Source organism: Carassius gibelio, chromosome B15 (assembly GCF_023724105.1).
Source record: "Carassius gibelio isolate Cgi1373 ecotype wild population from Czech Republic chromosome B15, carGib1.2-hapl.c, whole genome shotgun sequence".
Taxonomy (NCBI): Eukaryota; Metazoa; Chordata; class Actinopteri; order Cypriniformes; family Cyprinidae; genus Carassius; species Carassius gibelio.
Window position 1 is genome coordinate 4541542 of NC_068410.1, and position 24006 is coordinate 4565547.

A 24006-nucleotide genomic window follows, 5' to 3' on the forward strand; every position below is an offset into this window, starting at 1 on the left:
AATTGGATTAAGGTCTGGAGATTGGGCTGGCCACTCCATAACATTAATTTTGTTGGTTTGGAACCAAGACTTTGCCCGTTTACTAGTGTGTTTTGGGTCATTGTCTTGTTGAAACAACCATTTCAAGGGCATGTCCTCTTCAGCATAGGGCAACATGACCTCTTCAAGTATTTTAACATATGCAAACTGATCCATGATCCCTGGTATGCGATAAATAGGCCCAACACCATAGTAGGAGAAACATGCCCATATCATGATGCTTGCACCTCCATGCTTCACTGTCTTCACTGTGTACTGTGGCTTGAATTCAGAGTTTGGGGGTCGTCTCACAAACTGCCTGTGGCCCTTGGACCCAAAAAGAACAATAGCCGTGTTTCCACTATCGAGCTAGGACCGGGCGTGCTAGTGCGTGCCAGGGCCACTCGCGTTTCCACTGTCACTTACGGGGCTTGATCGTGCCTCGCCGGGGCTTCCTCGGGGCCAACGGCCAGGGTTTTTCGGCCCGACGAAATCCTTGGGCCAAAGCGGGCCAGCTGGGGCTAGAGGAGGAGTTATGAACAAAGGCGGAGTTTCTCCGTGTCTAGAGAGCGTCAGCGCGGATCATTTGAGAAAGATAACAGCGATATAACTTTAGCATTAAAGACGTTTTAAAATCAGTTGAGTTTAAAAATCACTCTTAGTCAGCAGCAAGTGTTTGAAATAACTTGATCCAATGTGGATTATAATCACTAAACAAGGCAGAAATATTTATAAGCGATGTAAAAGACTATGCACGCTGGGCATTAACATTAAACATGGTAAATATGACCGCTTGAAGAAATCAGACGTCAGCTTCTTATCTACTATGCACGCTAAACATTAACATTACCATAGTAAACATGGTAAATGCAACCACTTGGAGAATTCAGACGTCAGCTTCTTATTCTCTATCACAATTGTGTATTTACTAAGTAACATTTTATCTGTCATCTCGTTTCGTGAGTTTAGCTCCACGTTGCATATCATCAAAATATAATAATGATTTTTGTTCGGGAGCTTTTGTAAAAATAGCGAGTCTGCCCTGCGGATCATTTCAGAAAGATAACAGCTTTAACACCAGAATTAAACACTTTTTTAAATAAGTCGAGCTCAAAACTCTCTTTCAGTCAGCAGCGAGTGTTTGAAATAACTTGATCCAATGTGGATTATAATCACGTAAGGCAGAAATATTTATAAGTGATGAAAAAGACCATGCACGCTGGGCATTAACATTAAACATGGTAAATATGACCGCTTGAAGAAATCAGACGTCAGCTTCTTATTCTCTATCACAATCGTGTATTTATTTAGTAACTTATACTATCTGTCACAAGCCTCGTCTCGAGAGTTTAGCTCCACGTAGCCTATCATAAAAATATAATAATGTTTTTGTTCGGGAGCCTTTATAAAAATAGAGATATTATGATTCATTATTAATGTGATGTATAGGCTACAAATAAACAGAAACAGACTTGACTGAATAAGCAGGCTATTTTCATAAGCGTTAAAAATAAATAAATAAAATAGAAATAAGTGTATTTATGTGTGATTAATTTTGAGTATTTTTAAATTAAATCAATATTATCAATGTATCACTTATTCTACAGTTAAAACATCGATGCTTTTGAATTTGAATATATAACAAAGCATGCAAATAAACTGCCGCTTTTATCATGTTCGTTTTGTGATCGCACATGTTCCAGTTACTTATTTCTTAGTTTTCTGATAACTTCTCTTTGATAGTGAAATAATGAGGTTGCATGACGTTGTTCTGAGAGGCGTGTAAAGGGCGTGTTTTAGTGACGTGCAGCGGTGCTTCAAGCTCCACTATGGAAACCCTCCGCTACTCTGGCCTCGGTGCTACTGGCCCGGGGCTATGAGCCCCGCCCGGCCCGCTTTAAGCCCTGGCTCGCACTGGCCCGACAGTGGAAATGCGGCTAATTTTACTCTCATCAGTCCACAAAATGTTCCTCCATTTCTCTTTAGGCCAGTTGATGTGTTCTTTGGCAAATTGTAACCTCTTCTGCTCATGCCTTTTTTTTTTAACAGAGGGACTTTGCGGGGGATTCTTGAAAATAGATTAGCTTCACACAGACGTCTTCAAACTGTCACAGTACTTACAGGTAACTCCAGACTGTCTTTGATCATCCTGGAGGTGATCATTGGCTGAGCCTTTGCCATTCTGGTTATTCTTCTATCCATTTTGATGGTTGTCTTCCGTTTTCTTCCACGTCTCTCTGGTTTTGCTCTCCATTTTAAGGCATTGGAGATCATTTTAGCTGAACAGCCTTTTTTGCATTGGAGATCATTTTAGCTGAACAGCATTTTTTGCACCTCTTTATAGGTTTTCCCCTCTCTAATCAACTTTTTAATCAAAGTACGCTGTTCTTCTGAACAATGTCTTGAACGACCCATTTTCCTCAGCTTTCAAATGCATGTTCAACAAGTGTTGGCTTCATCCTTAAATAGGGGCCACCTGATTCACACCTGTTTCTTCACAAAATTGATGACCTCAGTGATTGAATGCCACACTGCTATTTTTTTGAACACACCCCTTTCAACTAATTGCCCTATTGCACAGCCTTAAGAGCGTGCATATCATGAATGCTGGGTCTCATTTGTTTTCTGAGAATCTACTGAACCTACTGGTAACTTGTTTGCCACGTAGCAATAAAAAAATATACGAAAAACCTTGATTATTCTGGTTAGTCACATTGTACTGCTATTATTTTGAACAAGACTGTATATATATATATATATTAGGGGTGTAACGATACGCGTATTCGTATTGAACCGTTCGGTACGACGCTTTCGGTTCGGTACGCGGTACGCATTATGCATACCGAACGGTTCGTTGGACTAATTAATTATATTTGAAAAAAAAAAAAAGAGAGAAATATAATGATATGCGTTCAACAAGGTAGCCCAATAACCCAAACGACGTAACAGGCAACGAACGCCCCTGACACTCCCGAAGAAGAAAAAAACACCAACTTATATGTTTATGTTAGGCTACTCAGTCAGGCGCTCGCTCACTCAGTACGCGCTGAAGGCTCGCTGCAAAATAGCCAATGCGTTTAACAGACCAGAAAAAGAAGATCCTCCAGTAACCAACAGGTCTGGTGTTTGGGTGCACTTTGGATTCCCTTTAAGCTATAATGGTGATGGCAAGAGTGGTGGATAAATAAACAACGGTATGTTGCATCTGCTACATGACAGGGTACACCAGCGGGAATACAAAAAAATAAAAAACACCACCGGGAATACGTGAAACATGTCAACTCATTTACGCCGACATCACCTTATTGTGTCAGTATCTGGGAAAAGACGAAAAAAAGGAGAAGCATGCATGCAACAAACTATCCCTGCAGCATTTAGACACCGGTATTATAGCTTACAGGGAATCCAAAGTGCACCCAAACACCAGACCTGTTGGTTATTTTAGGATCTTATATTTCTGGTCTGTTAAATGCATTAGACATTTTGCAACGAGCCTTCAGCGCGTGCTGAGCGAGCGAGCGCCTTAGGGGCCGTTCACATATCGTGACTAAAAACGCATGGGAAACGCTAAGCGCGTCTTTCTCCTCCTTTCCAAAGCGCTCGGGCAGAAGCGCTCATGAGGTGTCTGTCTTTGCTAAGCAACAATGACGTGCTCTCTCCATGAGACGCGGAAATTTCAGCGAAGGATAAATGGATTTGCAGCTCTAAAAATCGCTTGCAGTAGCTCTGCTACTAAATTTATTTCAAAATTGCAATCCATATACAACTATGATCAGCTGTTCCTTCATCTTGGCTGAGTTTTCAACGTTGTTACGGGAAAGGATGAAGTTGATTGGTTAGTTCTTGTCACATGACCCGCGGTGCGCTTGCGGCATTCTGAAAAGTTGAGATGTTTTTACATTTTGCTGTATCTAAAACGTACCGAACCGAACGGTGACATCAGTGTATCGTATCGAACCGAACCGTGAATTTTGTGAACCGTTACACCCCTAATATATATATATATATATATATATATATATATATATATATATAATTTTAATTTAATTTATATATAAATGTGAAATAAATGAATGTCACATATATGAAATAACTAAAATGTTTTCAACTTTAGCATGATAATTATGTATATTATATAAATTATATAACTGAAATGTTTTTTCAACCTTTAATTGTTTTTAGATTATGTATATTATAGGATATTTTATATATATATAAACGTAGAACACACCGATCCCATTTATAGACTGCTCAGGAATGTAATGGGAGGGGGGAGAAGCCGTATAACCACACACACACACACACACACATAACCGTATAACTGTGATAAAGTTCAAACAAGCTAACTGGCACAAACTTCAAACAAGCTAGCTGGCACAGAGTTCAAACAACCTAACTGACACAAAGTTCAAACCGCTTCTGTCAAAACCACATGATCGATGTGTGGGGAGTCTTTCATGTACCGTAAAAACTGGCTGTCAAAACCATGATTTAGAACTAATTAGGTCAATAGGGTAAAACTTTCTGTCAACTTTCTTGAACTAATTTTTTCCGCCCATCCATCATAAGGTCACCGGAAGTTCAACCTGTCAAAAGGTCAAAGGTCAAAGTCATAAATCATCTTGACAGAAGCAACATCATAATCACTACTTTTATGAAATAAACTAAACTCTTACCCGTGGTTCCAGTTCTTTATTCGCCATGCTGGATTACTGATGTAAAGGCTTAATTTCCGTTCTAATTAATCCACATTGCGCAAAAAGTGCGCAGAATCGTGCTCCTTGAATGCACTCAGTGGCTTATGATATGATTGGTTGAATGGTAAGCTCGCATCTGATTGGCTAAAGAGTACGACAGACCCACGTGGGAAGAGAGCTCTGCCAGGAAAGTCTCAAAAACACACACACGCAAATCCGAGTGGATTCGTAGTAAATGACGATTCGTACATTCAGACACTCGTACATTTTAAACATTCAAAGGTTTTTGTGCACAGTTGTATATCTACAAATAGTTTTTTGCATTTGTGAAACGTATTTTATAAATATATAATTTTATTTTGCGCATGTGAATTGCTTTTTGTGAATTCATATTTTTTTTCACACACGTTAATTTTTTTTGTGTGTACGTGAATTAGGTTTTATGCATGTGAAATTGTCTACGCACGTGTGAATCGTGTTTTTTGCGTGAATTATATTTGGGACTAAACTGCTTCCATAGAGGTGCTAGTGTCCAAGTGATGATATAGTGACATCTGGTGGTTGATGGGTGGAATGGTCCTTAGTGGAGTGCCCTATACTGAAGTTCATGGGCACTACAGCTGATGATCCTTACGATAATATGCTACAATACTGAGGTGCAGATATTTCCACTATTTGCAGTAAGTATTATAAATAGCAGAAAATCCCAAGAGGGTCTGGCTGCAGACTTGCACTCTCAGACACTTGCACTTCCGCTAGTGACGTCACTTGCAGTCTTTATTTTTTATTTTATAGATTTCTTTTTACTTTTTGTTTGAATTTCCCAACATTTTATAACAGTAGCCAGGTGGCGAAGACAAGAAAAAAAGAAAAAAACATGAACATGATTCATTTTAAACGGTTCGCATCTCTAATACGCATTAATCCACAAATGACTTAAACTGTTAACTTTTTTTAATGTGGCTGACACTCCCTCTGAGTTCAAACAAACCAATATCCCGGAGTAATGCATGCACTCAAACAGTACACTGACTGAACTGCGGTGAAGAGAGAACTGAAGATGAACACCGAGCCGAGCCAGATAATGAACAATAGACTGAGTTGTTCACGAGTGAAGAACTGATTGCATCGGTTGTCGGATCACCATTAGTTCTTTCGGACAGTTCGATTCAATAAACCGGTTGAATAAAATGGTTCCCCGGTTCTTTTGCACTCAACGTACATTTGCCCTTGATTCAAGCCTTCGGTTTACCCGCGCTCATAACACAGAATCAGTTCAGAATCAATCACCAAAAGAATCAGTTCAGTTCAGACGCTCTGTGTGTCAGTCTGCTTCACACTGAATCACACATGCGCAGTATCATCAGCTCCTCGGTTCACGAATCGGACGCATCTGACAGAAACGGTTCTTGACTCGTGAACAAGTCAATGTTTTGTTCATTATCTGGCTCGGCTCAGTGTTCATCTTCAGTTCTCTCTTCACAGCAGTTCAGTCAGTGTACTGTTTGAGTACATTAATTACTCCGGGATATTGGTTTGTTTGAACTCAGAGGGACTGTCAGCTACATTAAAAAAGTTAACAGCTTAAGTCATTTGTGGATTAATGCGTATTAGAGATGCGAACCGTTTAAAACGATTCAGTTCGATTTGGTGAACTGAATGATTAGTTCGCGAACCGGATATCCAGCTGCTTTGATTTGAACTCTCTCTCACAACAGACACGGAAGAGAAGACAATGCTTAATAAAATCGTAGATTTTGCTATTTTTGGACCAAAATGTATTTTTTATGCTTCAAAAAATTCGAACCGACCCTCTGATGTCACATGGATTACTTTGATGATGTTTTTCTTACCTTTCTGGACATGGACAGTATACCGTACACACAGCTTCAATGGAGGGACTGAGAGCTCTCGGACTAAATCTAAAATATTTTAAACTGTGTTCCAAAGATAAACGGAGGTTTTACGGGTTTGAAACAAAATGAGGGTAAGTTATTAATTACATAAATTTGCTATCTGGGTGAACTAACCCTTTAAGGATACATATTCATGTTTAGTATGTACATGTTTGAATCTGTTAGCTTGAAACAGTCCTGAACATCAGTTATTTGTCAAATGTATCATATTCTTGATATAGGAATCATGTCCAAAATTAGACCCTGCAAGAGCCGGAAAATTCGGACCACGAGCTTGATAAGATAACATATGATTTATGATACCCCGAGCAAAAGAAAATATCTGATTGGTCAAGACAACATTTGAGGTGTGGCCAACAGGCCAGTTTAAATACTTAGGACACCATCAAATCCTGCTTTTAGCTTTTAGCTCTGCTTCTGCTATTAGTCATGCCTGCTTTTTGCGTTTGCTTTTAGTTTGCTTTTAGCCTGCTTTTAGTTTTGCTATTAGCCATGCTTTTAGTCATCACTTTTAGCATTCTTTGAGCGCGGCTCCAGTGTGCGTCGGCCTTCACGCCTGCTGCTACTTAGGCACGACAGTGGCGTAGCCACGGGTGTGCCAGGGTGTGCCTGTGCCACCCACAGTGGCAGCTGGCACACCTAAAAATAGATACAGAATTATTTTTTATAGTCTCAATACAAAATATTTACTAAACTTGGGCTATTGTTGTTTACTTAGAAAATATATATATATATATTTAAATCAACCCTTTCACCCATAAATTACAAATATTTAAATTGACCCTTTGTTTCCATGGCGACGCGTCATGATTGTCACGTGACACACCGCAGCCACTAACAGATGTATCGGTATAGACCCCTTAATCGCCTAAAACCTTTATAAATTATCTTGATCTATAACGAGATTAGCGCTGCAGTTCAGAGTCCTGTCAGCCGGATTTAACGTACAGCACTTGAATTCCCCAGTTTCTCCCGAAATACATGAAAGTAAGTGGCTGTTGAACTGGACGAAGAATAGAGTAAACTTTATTGTTCTGCTATGTGTGTCTGATATATGAATAAAACACGTCTGCAAATTACATTTGATTAGATAGTTTTTGCTGCTTCCATAGACATCAGTATGTATTTTACAAACTACCAATGTATTGTTTTACTAGTGATTATGTATATTTAAATGTATGAAACCTAAAATAAACACTATGTGGTTGAAAACACTGCATATTAATTGTGATATATGACAAGCGCTGAGCGCGTCCGTCTCTGGCTAAGTGCCAGCCAACGCGCGAAAGCTGTTTGAATCTGGCAGTTCTGTGATGCCACTGACGATTCTAACTCATACTCTCAGGGACACAGAAATAAGAATCAAATATATGGTGCAATAATGCTAAAAATGTTAAAATGTAATTTACATTTTAAATTATTTTTGTTAAAATATATCTAGCGACATTTGGACTGCCAACCAATCAGCAAACAGCAGCTGACTAACAGCCACCGCAGCCACTAACAGATGTATCGGTATAGACCCCTTAATCGCCTACGTCACTGTGACGTCACCGCTGTAACTGGGGGCAAAACATAAGTCAGAACTCATAGCAGGTGCGCTAAAAGTTTGAGGTTTTGACTTTAAAATGTCTTCTTGTTGGGTTTTTGGCTGCCAGAATAGAAGGAACAGCACTTTTGTTTCAAAACTAAAGTTTTACCGGATCCCGGCAGACATTCCTTCACAGAAATCAAGAAGACAATTGTGGTTGAATGCAATACGGCGTACAGACTGGACGGAGATGATCATAAATAATGCTCGTGTTTGCAGTGCACACTTCATATCAGGTAAAACAATCTATGCAATTGAACTGGTGTGTTGGTTTTATCTAGTAAATCAGCAAGTGTCTGTTTTATAGGTGAAAAGTCGCCAACCTTCAGCGCAATAGCTAGTTTAAATGTTAAACAAACATACAGCGATAGATCTGTGTAGCATCCTTTGAATGGTCTCTTAAAATAATACACATTGCTAATCATAGTTAGCCCAGTGATAGGTTACGTTAGAAAATAAGCGTTGACTAAATTCCCCATACAACCCAAAAGTAATTCATATGGCCGTATGGCATACGGGTCAGGTAGCCTGCTTCCATCCGCGAGAGTTCATTTAAAAAAAAAAAAATCTCTCACGGTCCTGCAGAGTCAGTGACTGTACATATTCAGACAGTTCCGAACCTTCTTCTGCATCCATGTTTAATAAATCCCTCCTAAAACGTGCTAGTTTACGCTTGTCAACATTGCGTCCGCGCCTCTTTTTGCCTCCAACTAAGCCCCGCCCACCCGGAGATGTTGGAATGTTTACAAACTTTTAAGGGGTCTTTTCGTTTTATTTAATTTTTCATTTTTTATTAAAATATATACACAAACTTGCTTACCATGTCAACTATCTCATATTCTGATTCTTCTTTTTAAAAACCTTTATAAATTATCTTGATCTATAACGAGATTAGCGCTGCAGTTCAGAGTCCTGTCAGCCGGATTTAACGTACAGCACTTGAATTCCCCAGTTTCTCCCGAAATACATGAAAGTAAGTGGCTGTTGAACTGGACGAAGAATAGAGTAAACTTTATTGTTCTGCTATGTGTGTCTGATATATGAATAAAACACGTCTGCAAATTACATTTGATTAGATAGTTTTTGCTGCTTCCATAGACATCAGTATGTATTTTACAAACTACCAATGTATTGTTTTACTAGTGATTATGTATATTTAAATGTATGAAACCTAAAATAAACATTATGTGGTTGAAAACACTGCATATTAATTGTGATATATGACAAGCGCTGAGCGCGTCCGTCTCTGGCTAAGTGCCAGCCAACGCGCGAAAGCTGTTTGAATCTGGCAGTTCTGTGATGCCACTGACGATTCTAACTCATACTCTCAGGGACACAGAAATAAGAATCAAATATATGGTGCAATAATGCTAAAAATGTTAAAATGTAATTTACATTTTAAATTATTTTTGTTAAAATATATCTAGCGACATTTGGACTGCCAACCAATCAGCAAACAGCAGCTGACTGTGACCCCAGCAGTCTATGATATAAACAGATAATTCTTGATTGCACATTGCTAGCTAGCAATGTGTCGCAGAGCTCCTTTCTTAATTTTTTTTTTAGCAAAAAAACCTTGGCTTGATGGACAGCTGGACACAAGGCCTAACGTTCCACCTGATGAGGATGTTTCTCCCTCCCCGGGCCCAACATCAACAGACAGTGTTGCCAGATTGGAAATATTCAAGTATCGTACCAGAAGTTAAAAATTATCGTATTTGGAAGAAAATTATTACATTTGACAATTAACTACATTTTGACACGATGGAATGTTTGGACGGAAGCAGTGCAACATAAATACTATCCCAGAATTTTGCACAGTAATCTGACAATAAATGTGGCACACCCAGATTTTCATATGCACACCCAGAGTCTCTTTTCTGGCTACACTACTGAGGCACGATGAGAAGAAACACCACCTCGTCAGTCTCGTCAAACTTTACTTCTGTTCTATTACTTTAGTTTCTTTTCTTTTCCGTTTGAGAGTTTTGGGTTCTGAGTTAAGTTTTGTAACGCCGTGTCTCAGAGTCTGACCTCAAGTGCCCGTTCAACTTCAACCAGCCACACAACTCCGCGTCTTCAGCCGACGCCCAACCACGGGCTTCCCAAGACGTCACTTCAGCGACTACTGAACTTCCAGCCAATCAGCGACATCGGGAAACCCCCTTTCAACAACAACAAAGGGAACCCCTTTACACAGGCAAAGTACCTCCAGACTGATCTATACTGGTGTATCTAATATAATTTTAACCTCACTGAGGAACTCAATGCGAGGGTTAATTAAGTGATTGATGGCTGTTTATGTCAATGCAATTTCACATATTGCGGTAAACTTGGGATTTCACATTTTCGTTCTCTAAAACTCATTCTTCCCTAACTTTCTATCTTCCTGCAACTTGTATGAATGTGTGAGTGCGTGTGCGTATGTGTTAGATTAGTTTATATGTCTTCGATTTATCTAATAAAGCCTTGTTCATATTGAAAGGAGAAGTATCTTGTGTTTTGTGCTTACAAGTTAATGTCTTAAACTGCCGATCTTGTTACTGTGCTAATTAATAGTGTTTTCATTATACTTTGGATATTAATATCCAGTGCAGATTTGATGTTAAATGGCTTGTTCAGTGAATTGCAGGGCGCCTCAGTGATCAGCCGTGAAACAGTGATTCTGTTCAAATTCCCTTTAAAATTTTTAATGATTCCCTTTCAGCTAAATTGACCTGTTTCCCTAACAACATGCAGCAATTAACTTTTCTTTCAGAGTCTCTAGTAAATTACATGTTAGTTTTTCATTCTGAATCATGGGGAAATCATGATCTAGATTTCATACAAAAAAATTGTGATTTTCAATTAATCCAGAATCGGGCTGCTCTAAATGTAATTTATTAATAAGATTCGGGAGGAGCGCGTCAGATACTTAGCCTAATCAACACAGGTGGACCATAATCAAGTAATCAATCCCATAGTATAAATATCGCTGACTTACCTCTATCCATTGACGGTTTATCAGCATCCCTCCTCCACCCCATCTCCTGACTTCAAGTTCACTTTATAAATAGACGGGGAAGGGGGGGGGGGTACTCTAGGTACTCTAGGTACTCTAGGTACTCTAGGTTCGGGCCATTCCCGAGCTCGGAGCCCTTCCCCGGACAGCACGCCAAATACGCATACCATACCTCAGCTAATTATATGTAAGCGTGAACTAGTGAAATGGGTTTCCAATGTTTTGTAATCATGTTTTACAGTCTCTGATATTTTAGATTTGTCTAATGATCCATCAGACCTTGATTTGTGTTTGTTCTTGTTTTCTTTATTACAGTTTTTTACAGACGCTAGGACACATTTCTCAATACTTAGGTCACTTTTGCAAAACTATTCACACAGTGAGCACAACAGAAGTTTATGTGGGCTAAACTGAGGATCGATTATCATTGCTTTGGCACAAAATGCATTCAACGACTACATCTCTGAAATTTCATCAATTCTATTCTCACTCAGACACAGCAACTGCCAAAACTCTTTGTACAAACAGGCCAATTTGCACATGTCTACATACTGTTATCAAAACTGTTAAACTTATGTTCAAAACAATAACATACTACAAAACTGAATAAGACAGCAATTTGCTACATTTCTACAGTAATATTTGAATGAAATAGATTTTAAATCTTAAAATTAAATGCTATAATAACAATTGGACAATTAGTAGATTAGCATTACTATTGTATCACTATCAGTGGATGGTGTGTATACAAATTCTTCTATTTTGAAATTACTCAGTGCATAAAAATAAAAATAAATAAACGACATAGAATATTGACAAATTCTGCATAATTTCTGATTCATTCCAGTAACATATATTGCAGTGAATTATAAACAGAGATGTGTCCTTGTTTTACACAAGAAAACATTGTATAATGCTACATGTTTTTAGTATTTTTTAGGTCATTGTTTTGTGGGTGACAAGCTGTGTTTGTCGGCTGCCACCTTTGCTAGTGTTCTGGAAGAATGAGTTGATTTGAGACCTGAAGAAAGTGTTTTGGTAGTTGTAGTGCATTTTGAATGTGAAATGAACTGCTTTGCCAAGCTGAAAGTTAGTTAGGAGAACTGTGTGAAAAGTTTTGCAAAAGTGACCTAAGTATTGAGAAATGTGTCCTAGTGTCTGTAAAAAAAAACGAATTAATTCACGTCTAAACTGTTCTGAACTAAGAGAGTGATTTGTGCATTGTTCTCTACAGGTTGAGAGATTGTGGTTTCACAGATGAAGGTTGTGCTTTTCTGACTTCAGCTCTGAGATCAAACCCTGAACACCTGAGAGAACTGAATCTGTCTCATAATAATATAGGAGATTTAGGAGTCACCCTGCTGTCTGATGTACTACAGAATCCTGATTGTAAACTAGAGAAACTGTGGTAAGATCATATGTGACCCTCACACATGTTCCTGTGACTCCGTGGTAGAGTGTTTGCAGCGCAAAAGGCTGTGGGTTTGATTCCTAGGGGAACACATGTTAGGTAAAATAAATGTTAGCCTGAATGCACTGTAAGTTGCTTTGGATAAAAGCGTCTGCTAAATGCAGTCTGAGTTGATGGTAGCCATTTACTTCGTACTGTAAATAAAAACACATGAAACACGATGTAAAGTAAATTTTAAGTGTTCAGTCTCTTTCAGCTGCTGTGAGTTCAGTTGATTTAGCAATAAATGATTGAACACATGAGCTGCTCCTCAATAACATGATACTGAAGACTGAGAAATACACTGAAAAACACACTTTCTCACACAATCAACATTTCAGTTTTATTTTTTCAAACAGACTCAACCTCAACAGTCAGAAATGAGAAATTAAGAAGATGCTGTGTTCACCATGATGTGTCTGCAGTGACTGAGATACACACCCACATCAGTTAATATTAGTAACAATCTAAATAACAGTAAAAATAATACTGCTAATAGTAAAACTAATAAAAACAGATTTAGCATGAAACATTTTACAAAAATACAGACATGGTGCATTGAGAAAATATATTTTAGACACTGAATGAGATCATGTTCTGTGATCATATTTTGTGCTCTCTGATATTTTAGATATCAGTTCAGTGATCCATCCAACATACTAATTTGTGCTTTTAGTTTGTACTTTCTCTTTTATAATGCATTCACTGCTAAACTAATAAGACCTGATCTGAAAGAGTGATGAGTGTGTAATTGTTCTCTTTAGGTTGAGCTACTGTGGTCTCACAGATTTAGGATTTGCTGCTCTGGCTTCAGCTCTGACATCAAACCCTGAACACCTGAGACAACTTAAACTCTCTGGAAATAAACTAGGAGATACAGGGGCCATGCTACTGTCTGATATAATGCAAAATACTGACTGTAAACTGGAGAAACTGCAGTAAGATCATATGGCTCTCACACATGAAACAACATCTTTATTTGTATGTTGTATATCCAACTAAAAGTATATTTGAAGTGTTCAGCCTCTTTCTGCTGCTGTAAGTAAAACTACAGGACTGAGAGTCACACTGAAATACACACTTTAACAGTGTTTTGAATAACGCCGTTTAAAAGAACGGCGTTAGGTAACAACGTTATTTTTTTTGCTAACGGGGTAATCTAACTAATTACTTTTCCCGCCGTTATAACGCCGTTAACATTACTGGACGTTAAATGGGGTGCGTTACTTTGCATTGATTTAATAAACTATGTAATCCAAACGCACCCCTGGCTCACACAGCGAGTGAGCAGGTGGGTTAATAACGAGATAAGCGATTATGATTGGCTAAGGCAGAGTCATGTGTTTCATGGTAGCCAATCAGAGCCATTGTTTTTACGCCAGCGGCGTCAAACACACACGCACGCAAGATTCGCAGCAGCAGCAGAGATGGCGAGTCAGGAGCAATCCGATAAAAAGTTGGCATTTTCAAGGTGGCGAAGCACTAATTCAAATTCATTGTGGTCAAAGGCAAGAACGTGCATGTAATGTGTACATGTAATATGTGACACACGCATCTACAAAGCTAGTGGCCAAAAACACTTTTCTTACAAAGATAATACTTGGAAGATAAAACTCTTGCTGTCTGTTGACGTGCAATAAATATTGAAAGTTATCAATATTTCTTTGAAGAATTCTTAGACATATAGCAATTTTTTTAACAGTAACGCAAATAGTTACGTTCCCTGGTAACGAGTTACTTTTATTATAGAGTAGCTAATTCAGTTACTAACTCAGTTACTTTTTGGAACAAGTAGTGAGTAACTATAATTAATTACCTTTTTTAAAGTAACGTTCCCAACAGTGCACTTTAATGCACAATCAACCATTCAGTTTCTTCATTTTAAACAGACACAGCCTCAACAAGTCAGAACTGAGAAATTAAGAAAATGCAGGATTCATTCTTGTTCACTACATTTTTCTGCAATGACTCTTTTTAAAATGTTAATTTAGTGTGTAAAAGCACACATTCATGACTACACATCACTATAAAGTACATGTCTAAATTAGTGAAATTAATTGAATAATTGTGTGAATAATTTTAATTTCAATAGTGAAAATACTGACATATATATCTGAAATATAATTTATCCTGACTGAATGAGACTGTAGATTATGATCATGTTTTGTGCTCTGTGACATATTTGACCTCAGTCCAGTGATCCATTTAACATTGATTTGTGCTTAAAATTTGTGCTTTTTCTTTAACAGTGGATGCAGCGTTAAACTCATCTAATCTCATTTGATCTGAAAGTGAAGAGTGTGTCATTGTTCTCTACAGGTTGTATAATTGTGGTGTCACAAATGAAGATTGTTCTCATCTGGCTTTTGCTCTGAGATCACACCCTGAACACCTGAGAGGACTAAATCTGTCTAATAATAATCTAGGAAATTTGGCAGTCAGGAGGCTGTTTGATGCATTACAGAATCGTGACTGTAAACTAGAGAAACTGTGGTAAGATCATGTGTGACTCATCTGAAGTCTCTTTCAGCTGCTGTGAGTTCAGCTGATTGAGCTGTAAATGACTGAACACATGAGCTGCTCCTCAGTAACATGATACTGAAGACTGAGAGTCACACTGAAATACACACAAACAACATTTCAATCTCTTGACTTTGAACAGACTCATGTTCTAATTTTGTGAACACACAAAAAACACTAATCCAATTTCCATTTTAGTACAGATCTAAATAACAGTAAAACTCTGTGTAGTGGCTTAACTTAAAACAGACTTTGTATAAGGCAGACAATGCTTAAAAATAGCTCTATTTTAGATTTTATATGATCAATCAAATAGATTTGTGCTTTAAGTTTGTACTTTCTCTTTAATAATGGATTCACTGCCAAATGTATCTGTTCTGAGAGAGTGAAGAGTTTGTCATTGTTCTCTACAGGTTGAGTAATTGTGGTCTCACAGATGAAGGTTTCTCTGCTCTGGCTTCAGCTTTGATATTAAACCCCTCACATCTGAGAGAACTAAATCTGTCATTTAATAAACTAAAAGTAACAGGAGTTACACTGCTATCTACTGTACTACAGGATCCTGACTGTAACCTGGAGAAACTGTGGTAAGATCATATTTGGCATTTCACATGAAATACAGTGTAAAGTACATTTGAAGTGTTCAGTCTCTTTCTGCTGCTGTGAGTTCAGCTGATTGAGCTATAAATGATTGAATCAGTAGGTGCATATACATGGAACATGTGAATGTGGCTAGTGTTTACATAAATGTTAAATAAAGTGATCTGGTTGAGATGCATGTTTATGTCTCACAAGCTTCAAATTGGATTTGATCTTTGGGGATTTGCACTCTGCATGAATAGACAGTTTCCTGCTTTTTGTGGATAGATAGTCAGCTCTGGAGGGGGCTGGCTGTGGTCATAAAATGTCCTGAAGTGTACAGGCTTGCATTATTGGATATTTTTTAGCTCCTCTCCTGTTGGCGTTTCTTGTCAAGGGAAGAACTAAATGGTGAAATAGTAATCTGGCCTATTGAACAATGTTTTTCTTGACTGGTTGTTTTTTGGCTGAAGTTGATTCAGCAGAATTTAATGGTGGAATAATCATCTGGTTTTAAGGAGGTAGATGTCTGCATAGAAAGGCTCAGTGTTGCTACATGAACCCCCCTGAAATTGGAAACTGGAACTCTCCAGAAACTGGAGGTTGAGGCAGACAGCCGAAGTTCTCCCAGAGGCAGATGGTTCTAAGGACCATCATGCTCTTGATGAGGGCTTCAGTTCAGTTCTTCAAAGTTCAGGATGGGTTGGGTTCTTTCTACACCCCAGACAGTGGTATATTCCTAATGATCCCACTAATGTAGTTTTGCAAGCCTTTTGACCTATGCCCTTCCAGATGTCAGACTAGGAAAAACTAAAGATACTATGCCTAGTTAGGACATTGGATGCTTATCTCTATAGAGCTGCCCTGTGGCATATAACTGATTATTAGTTGTGTGTTTTGAGTTCCCTAGACGAGGGGCACCAGCATCCAAGTAGAGACATTCTAGCTAGTTACTGACCTGATGCAGACACATATAGCTGAATCTGACTGAAATCGTCCTGATCTGGAGTGAGATAAGATAAAAATAAACGGGGTAGTCTCAAAACTGTCCAGATAGCTCTCAATTACAGGTGCATCTCATTAAATTAGAATGTTGTGGAAAAGTTCATTTCAACTCAAATTGTGAACCTCATGTATTAAATATATTCAATGCACACAGACTGAAGTTGTCTTTGGTTCTTTTAATTGTGATGACACATTTAACACAAACCCACCAATTCACTATCTCAACAAATTAGAATACTTCATAAGACCAATAAAAAAAAATAAAAAAAATCAGTGAATTGTTGGTCTTCTGGAAATTATGTTAATTTACTGTACATGTACTCAATACTTGGTATGGGCTCCTTTTGCTTTAATTACTGCCTCAATTCAGTGTGGCATGGCGTGATCAGTTTGTGGCACTGCTGAGGTGATATGGAAGCCCAGGTTTCTTTGACAGTGTTTCTCATTTTCCTCTTGACAGTAGCCCATAGATTCTCTATGAGGTTCAGGTCTGGTGAGTTTGCTGTCCGGTCAAGCACACCAACAATCATGGTCATTTAACCAACTTTTGGTGCTTTTGGCAGTGTAAAATCAGGATCTTCAAATAGCTGGTCAGCAGATGGAAGTATGAAGTGCTCCATAATTTCTTAGTAAATGGGTGCAGTGACTTTGGTTTTCAAAAAACACAATGGAACAACAGTAGCAGATGACATTTCACCCAAAATCATCACAGACTGTGGGAACTTAACACTGGACTTCAAGCAACTTGGGCTATGAACTTCTCCATCCTTCCTCCATATTCTAGGAACTTGGTTTCCAAATGAAATACATAACTTGCTCTCATCTGAAAAGAATCTTGAACCACTTGGCAACAGTCCATTTCTTCTCCTTAGCCCAGGTAAGAGGCCTCTCACGTCTGTGGTTCAGGAGTGGCTTAACAAGAGGAATACAATAAGATAGATACACGTCTGTGTGGAGGCTCTTGATGCCTTGACCCCAGTCTCAGTTCATTCCTTGTGAAGTTCACTCAAATTCTTGAAATTGATTTTGCTTGACAATCCTCATAAGGCTGCGGTTCTCACAGTTGGTTGTGCATCTTTTTCTTCCACAGTTTTTCCTTCCTCTCAACTTTCTGTTAACATGCTTGGATACAGGACTCTGTGAACAGCCAGCTTCTTTGGCAATGAATGTTTGTGGATTACCCTACTTTTGAAGGGTGCCAATGATTGTCTTCTAGTCAGATCAAGCAGTGTTCCCCATGATTGTGTAGCTTAGTGAAACAAACTGAAAGACCAATTTAAAGGCTCAGGAAAACTTTGCAGGTGTTTTGAGTTGATTAATTGATTGACATGTCACTATATTCTAATTTGTTGAGATTAGTGAATTTATGTTTTTTTGTTAAATGTTTGCCAAAATCATCACAATTAAAAGAACCAAAGACTTAAACTACTTCAGTCTATGTGCATTGAATTTATTTAATACAAGAGTTTCACCATTTGAGTTGAATTACTGAAATGAACTTTTCCATGACATTCTAATTTATTGAGATGAATCTGTAGAGCATGCTGCAGTTCCATTATTCACCACAGATTTACACTGTAATATGTGTGAGGTGCTGTTAAGTTAAGGAGGGCACTGGCACAACAGCCCAACTTAGTATCATTTTACGTGCCTGCAGAAGCTTGCGAATAATTTTAATATATCCTGTGCACTTTATGAACTAAAAGTCTGGGACCGCAGTCAGTCAGCAATATACTTTCCTTCATAGTAATGTGGAGTAAGCAAAGCAAGAAGGCCCAGTGATTAAAGAAGTCTACGACTAGACTCTATGTATTATATACTGTATATATCAAGTCAAGTCAAGTCTGCTTTATTGTCTATTCTTACACATGTACAGTATATACATACAGAGAATCGAAATTGCGTTATTCTCAGACCCCCAGTGCATACAGATAACATTAACAGTAGAGCCTAAACATCTAGATAAAATATAAAATGTAGATACAACTATACAATAAGGGAGTGTAAAAAAGATATAATACACTTTTAAATAAAGTTAAATAAAGCAGTGCAAGGAACATGGCAGATAGAGTGCAAATCAATGAAGTGAACAACAGTGCAGATAAAGATTTTTAGTGCAAAAAAAAAAGCTTATTTAGTCTGATTAAAGTGACAAAGGGCTCAAGAGCAGTTATTTTATTTAACTGACTGATGAGGTAGTGGAATGACATCAGTTCCATTCTGAATTAGGTAGTGAGCAGACCAATGCTGCACAAAGTGACTGGTGCATGTCATCGTATATTAGTGTGTGTGTGGGGGGGGGGGGGGGGGGGGGCTGGGGGGGGGGTTCATAGTTCAGGGGTGCCTGGGACAGAAGAGGGGAGGGGGGGCAAGTTCGGAAGGGAGTTCAGCTTCCTGACAGCCTGGTGGATGAAGCTGTTCTTCAGTCTGCTGGTCCTGGCCTGGAGCCAACTCAGTCTCCTCCCTGAAGAAGGGTGTGTGGGATCACCTGTGATGCAGAGGGCTTTACGAGTGAGACAGGTTCCGTAAATGTGTTGGAGGGAGGGGAGAGAGACACCAATGATCTTCTCAGCTGCTCTCACTATGCGTTGCAGAGTCTTTCGGCAGGACGCGTTGCAGACGGCATACCACACAGTGATGCAGCTCGTCAGGATGTTCTTGATGGTGCCTCTGTAGAAGGTGTACATGATGGGGGGTGGGGCTCTGGCTCTCCTCAGTTTGCGGAGGAAGTAAAGATGCTGTTGTGATTTCTTGGCAAGTGCTGCTGTGTTTTCAGTCCAGGAGAGGTCCTCTGTGATGTGCACACCCAGGAAATTGGTGCTGCTCACTCTCTCCACAGTCGCACCGTTGATGGTCAGAGGAACGTGCTGAGTGTGCACTTTCCTGAAGTCAACAACAATCTCCTTCGTTTTCTCCACGTTCAGAAAGAGATTGTTGTCACTGCACCAACCTGCAAGGTGGCTCACCTCGCTCCTGTAGTTTGTCTCATCTCTGTAGCTAATGAGACCCACCACAGTCGTGTCATCCGCAAACTTAATGAAGAGGTTGGAGTTGTGTGACTGTGTGCAGTCATGGGTCAGTAGAGTGAAGAGGAGGGGGCTCAACACACATCCTTGGGGGGCCCCAGTGTTCAGTGTGATGGTGCTGGATGTGTTGTTGCCGAGCCGAACTACCTGAGGTCTTCGAGTCAGAAAGTCCAACAGCCAATTGCACAGCGAAGTGTTGAGCCCCAGCCGGACCAGTTTATAAATGAGCTATTGAGTGATGATTGTGTTGAATGCTGAACTGAAGTCTATGAACAGCATTCTGACGTATGAGTCTTTTGTCCAGATGTGTGAGTGCTGCGTGGACAGCAGTGGCGATGGCATCATAGGTTGACCGGTTGGACTGATATGCAAACTGGAAGTGGTCCAGGGAGGGGGTGAGGGTAGACTTGATGTGGTGCATGACTAGCCGTTCAAAGCACTTCATGAGGAAGGTAGTAAGCGCCACAGGACGGTAGTCATTGAAGCAGAATGGAGATGGCTTCTTTGGAACTGGAATGATGGTGGTAGTTTTGAAACATGTGGGAACAACAGCCTGACTCAGTGAGATGTTGAAAATGTCTGTGAAAAATTCATTGAGTTCTGCTGCACAGTCTCTCAGTACACACACATGGATGTTGTCAGGACCCGGAGCTTTGTGTGCATTGATCCTGCTGAAGGATCTCCTCGCGCTGTCTGGGGTCAGCGTCATCACCTGATCGCCGGGAGGAGGTGGAGTCTTCTGTGCAGTGGTGCTGTTTTGTTGTTTTGTAATCATTCGGTGCATGTATGCAGAAGGCCTAGCCTGCGTTTAAAAACTGAGGTGCAGCTAGTTGCGGTTTTGTTTTAACGGTTAATGTTGTATAACACTAATAAAAAAATACCCAATGTTTTTGTCTTGTGTGGTGCTTTGGTTTAGCATCGATTACTTCGTATTACTTAATAGCTTAAAATTGACAAATGTCAAGTAAGTATATTTGTTAATGGATTAAAAAGGTTATGATATACCTTCATGACCCGTAGGCACAGTTGTCTTTATGTGTCTTACTGTAGTGTCTGGAACAATCAGGCACACAACTTTTTGTTATATTTAACTAATAATAATTAATGCACCCTCAGCTAACCAAAGGGTCTATGGACCCTTCTCACGAAATGCAACTATCACCTCAAAAAAGGCAGAACAAGCCTCTGGTTCCATAGCAACCAAAGGCACACTATCTGATAATACTAGTTTATGGCTCCCAGGAATGCAGCAAAGCAGCTCTTAACTCAAGTCTCTCCAAAACAGACGCATAACGCCCATAAAAAGGGACTCTTCTCTAATTAGTTCATAAGAATGAACACACATATCATTGAGGTCATTGTGTATATTAGTGCTGTTCTTGTATATTGTCTGTTGAATTTGACTGTTCTACCAGAAAGACTCGGTAGATAAAATGATGTACGAAGCATACATTTATTGACAGCTCAGCAAGCACAATTATAAATTTCTTTGGCGGAAGGCCCCGTCCATGGTTCGTAATCCGAGTGTAGCGAATCTGCATTTCCTGCCTGAACACGAAGGCAGGGGCGGAGCCGACCCCCCTGGAAGGTAAGGACAGGATCATCCTGGTGGTGGTGGGGAGGGTGGAGGTTGTTGTCGCGTCGGCATCTGCGAACTCAAACATGTGTAAGTACGATCTTTTATACAGGAGTATAAAGACGTGATTGGATAATGATGAAGGTAATTAGTGACGAAGTGATTGAGTCTTCCTGGCAGAACTTAGGCTAAAGCTTCCATTTTTATGCATGCATAGGATAGAATCAATCATTTATGTAATCTTACATGTAATCCTACCATGTTTAGTATCTATGATTTCGTCTTCTGAATATCTAAACAAGGTTGTATATTATATGTTGGTACATAAGCAACACATTAGTTTTATAAGAATCTTACAGATTATTCTCTTGAACCCCCCCCCCCCCCCCCCCCCATCTAATTTCATGTGCAAGACACAACATTAGGAACAAAGAGTAAAACTTCCCTCCGAAAGGTAGCATTCCTCATTGGCTCACTCAAATCCTGAAGGTGTGACATCATCCCCCTATATAGATGTAGTGTGTGTGTGTGTGTGTGTGTGTGTGTGTGTGTGCATGTTAGACTAGTTTAAGTTTTCATGAAGTTAATAAAGTCTTCCTTGTATCACACTTGAGGTTGTTCATTGTTTGTTCATTACTGGAGTAATGTTCTAAAACTAAAAGTAATGTTCTTAGAATTGACAGACAGTTGACACTGAAATGTCAAATAAATAGAGACTGAATACAGACATTACTTGTAACATGAATAGATGCAACCGATTTAAGAAAATTTTGATTCCCTATTTGCTTCATAATAAAAAATGAGGGGATTGTAAATCCACCCCTTCAAGTATGTCTTTGTCGTCTACAGGTTGAGGCATTGTGGTGTCACAGATGAAGGTTGTACTGCTCTGGCTTCAGCTCTAAGATCAAACCCCTCACACCTGAGAGAACTGAGTCTTTCTGGGAATGGAATAGCAAATTCAGTGAAGATTTTCTCTGATGTACTAGCAAATCCTGATTTTAAACTGGAAGTACTGAGGTAATATAATTTATTTGATAGTCACGTCTTTGTCCTCAGTAAGACATGTTCTTTAATGTATATGTTAAGACTGAAAGAAGCATGTAAATAAAAGCTCTTTAAATTCACTAAATCTCAGTTAATTTAATTTCATTCATCTCCATTACATAGGGTGGCCATATGCACCATTCATACGGTGACATGTCCCAGCCAGGATTTTAATATTGCCTAAAACATCCAAAGCATGCAGGTATTTTACATAACCGACCAATCTTGGGTCTGTGTGTGAGAAGGTGAGATCTACAGGGAATGATGAAAATGAAGCAAATATGCGCACGTGATTGTTCGTTCATTTGAATTGAAGCGTCGCTGTGCATTTGCGAGAGTGATTCGAAGGCATAAGGAGCCGTCTGCTCTGCTCTCTGTAGCTCTCATGAATGCACAGTGCAAACAGCCAAAACCTGGATATTTTAGGCAATATTAAAGTCCTGGCCAGGACGTGTTCTGTATGAACAATGCATATGGCCACCCTAACATTACATCACATGAGCTGCTGCTACTATTTTTGTCCCACCAACCATTTATAGTAGCTTAAGTTGCTTCTGGTAATACTCTTTCATCTGCTCTTCTCTTTTAAGGGTTAATTAATTTTTTTTTTTTCTGAAATCAACTGAGCCCACTTTGTGTTCTCATAGATGTCATAAAACATGTCATCAATTTAAGGTGTGAAATACAGTATACATCTGTAACATGGATGTAAATTTGTGATGATCCAGAGGAAATAAAGCTTACTAACATGACTTCAATGGATGTGTAGGCAATAGTTCTTACACTGTACAGTAAGACACTGAATGTCTCCATTGAGTTTGTCACATTTCTAATCAGTTTATATGCCACTATATGAGACCAAACATGACAAAATTATGTTTAGTCATAAGAGTTAAATTATTGTTATGGGGAACGGTTTCTTGGCTGTTGACTGTTTCTTCAGACAGATCTGTCCTTATATCACTATGAAACAACATCTCAAATTCAACTCTGTGTCTGTTCAGTCCTGAAGCAACTGATAGTTTCAAAAAGCATTACTGAGCATCAATATGCATAAATCTCATTCTTTCAGGAGCAGTTTGTGGCAATGCTTGTATCTCCTCTGTAGCTCTGAGAACAGAGTCAATAACAAACTACAAACACTTCAACTACAATTCACAGTGTGTGATTGTTTTCTACAGGTTGATTGATTGTGGTGTCATAGAAGAAGATTGTGATGCTTTGGCTTCAATTCTCAGATCAAACCCTTCACACCTTAGAGTACTTGATCTGACTGAGAATAAACTAGGACGATCAGAAGTGAAGTTACTCTCTGATCTGAAAGATGATCCAAATTATAAACTGGAGGAACTATACTATGTGCGTATTTTTATATATATAGTCTTTGAAGTTTAAGTTCAGTAACGATTTCAAATGTGTGTAATTGGCAAATATACGATAATAATTCAGCTCTCTGCAATTTAATAAGAGTTGAAATCTGTAATGTTATTGTCTTAAATGTTTTCATCTTTCAGTGTCTCTGTGCGTAAGTGATAAAGAGAGAGTTGTTGATAATTTACTGTTGTTAACCTGTTAGCAGT

The 24006-nt window shown here is 39.0% G+C and overlaps 1 protein-coding gene across 1 annotated transcript in view; it reads left to right on the forward strand.

Moving 5' to 3' along the window:
- Positions 1-24006, forward strand: part of LOC127973021 (NACHT, LRR and PYD domains-containing protein 3) — a 60459-nt gene that overhangs the window by 36302 nt on the left and 151 nt on the right. The window contains exons 8-13 of the mRNA XM_052577057.1: positions 12458-12631; positions 13438-13611; positions 14993-15166; positions 15607-15780; positions 22229-22314; positions 23688-23785. Coding sequence (XP_052433017.1) covers positions 12458-12631; positions 13438-13611; positions 14993-15166; positions 15607-15780; positions 22229-22314; positions 23688-23785 — 880 coding nt within the window. The remainder of the gene's footprint in view (positions 1-12457; positions 12632-13437; positions 13612-14992; positions 15167-15606; positions 15781-22228; positions 22315-23687; positions 23786-24006) is intronic.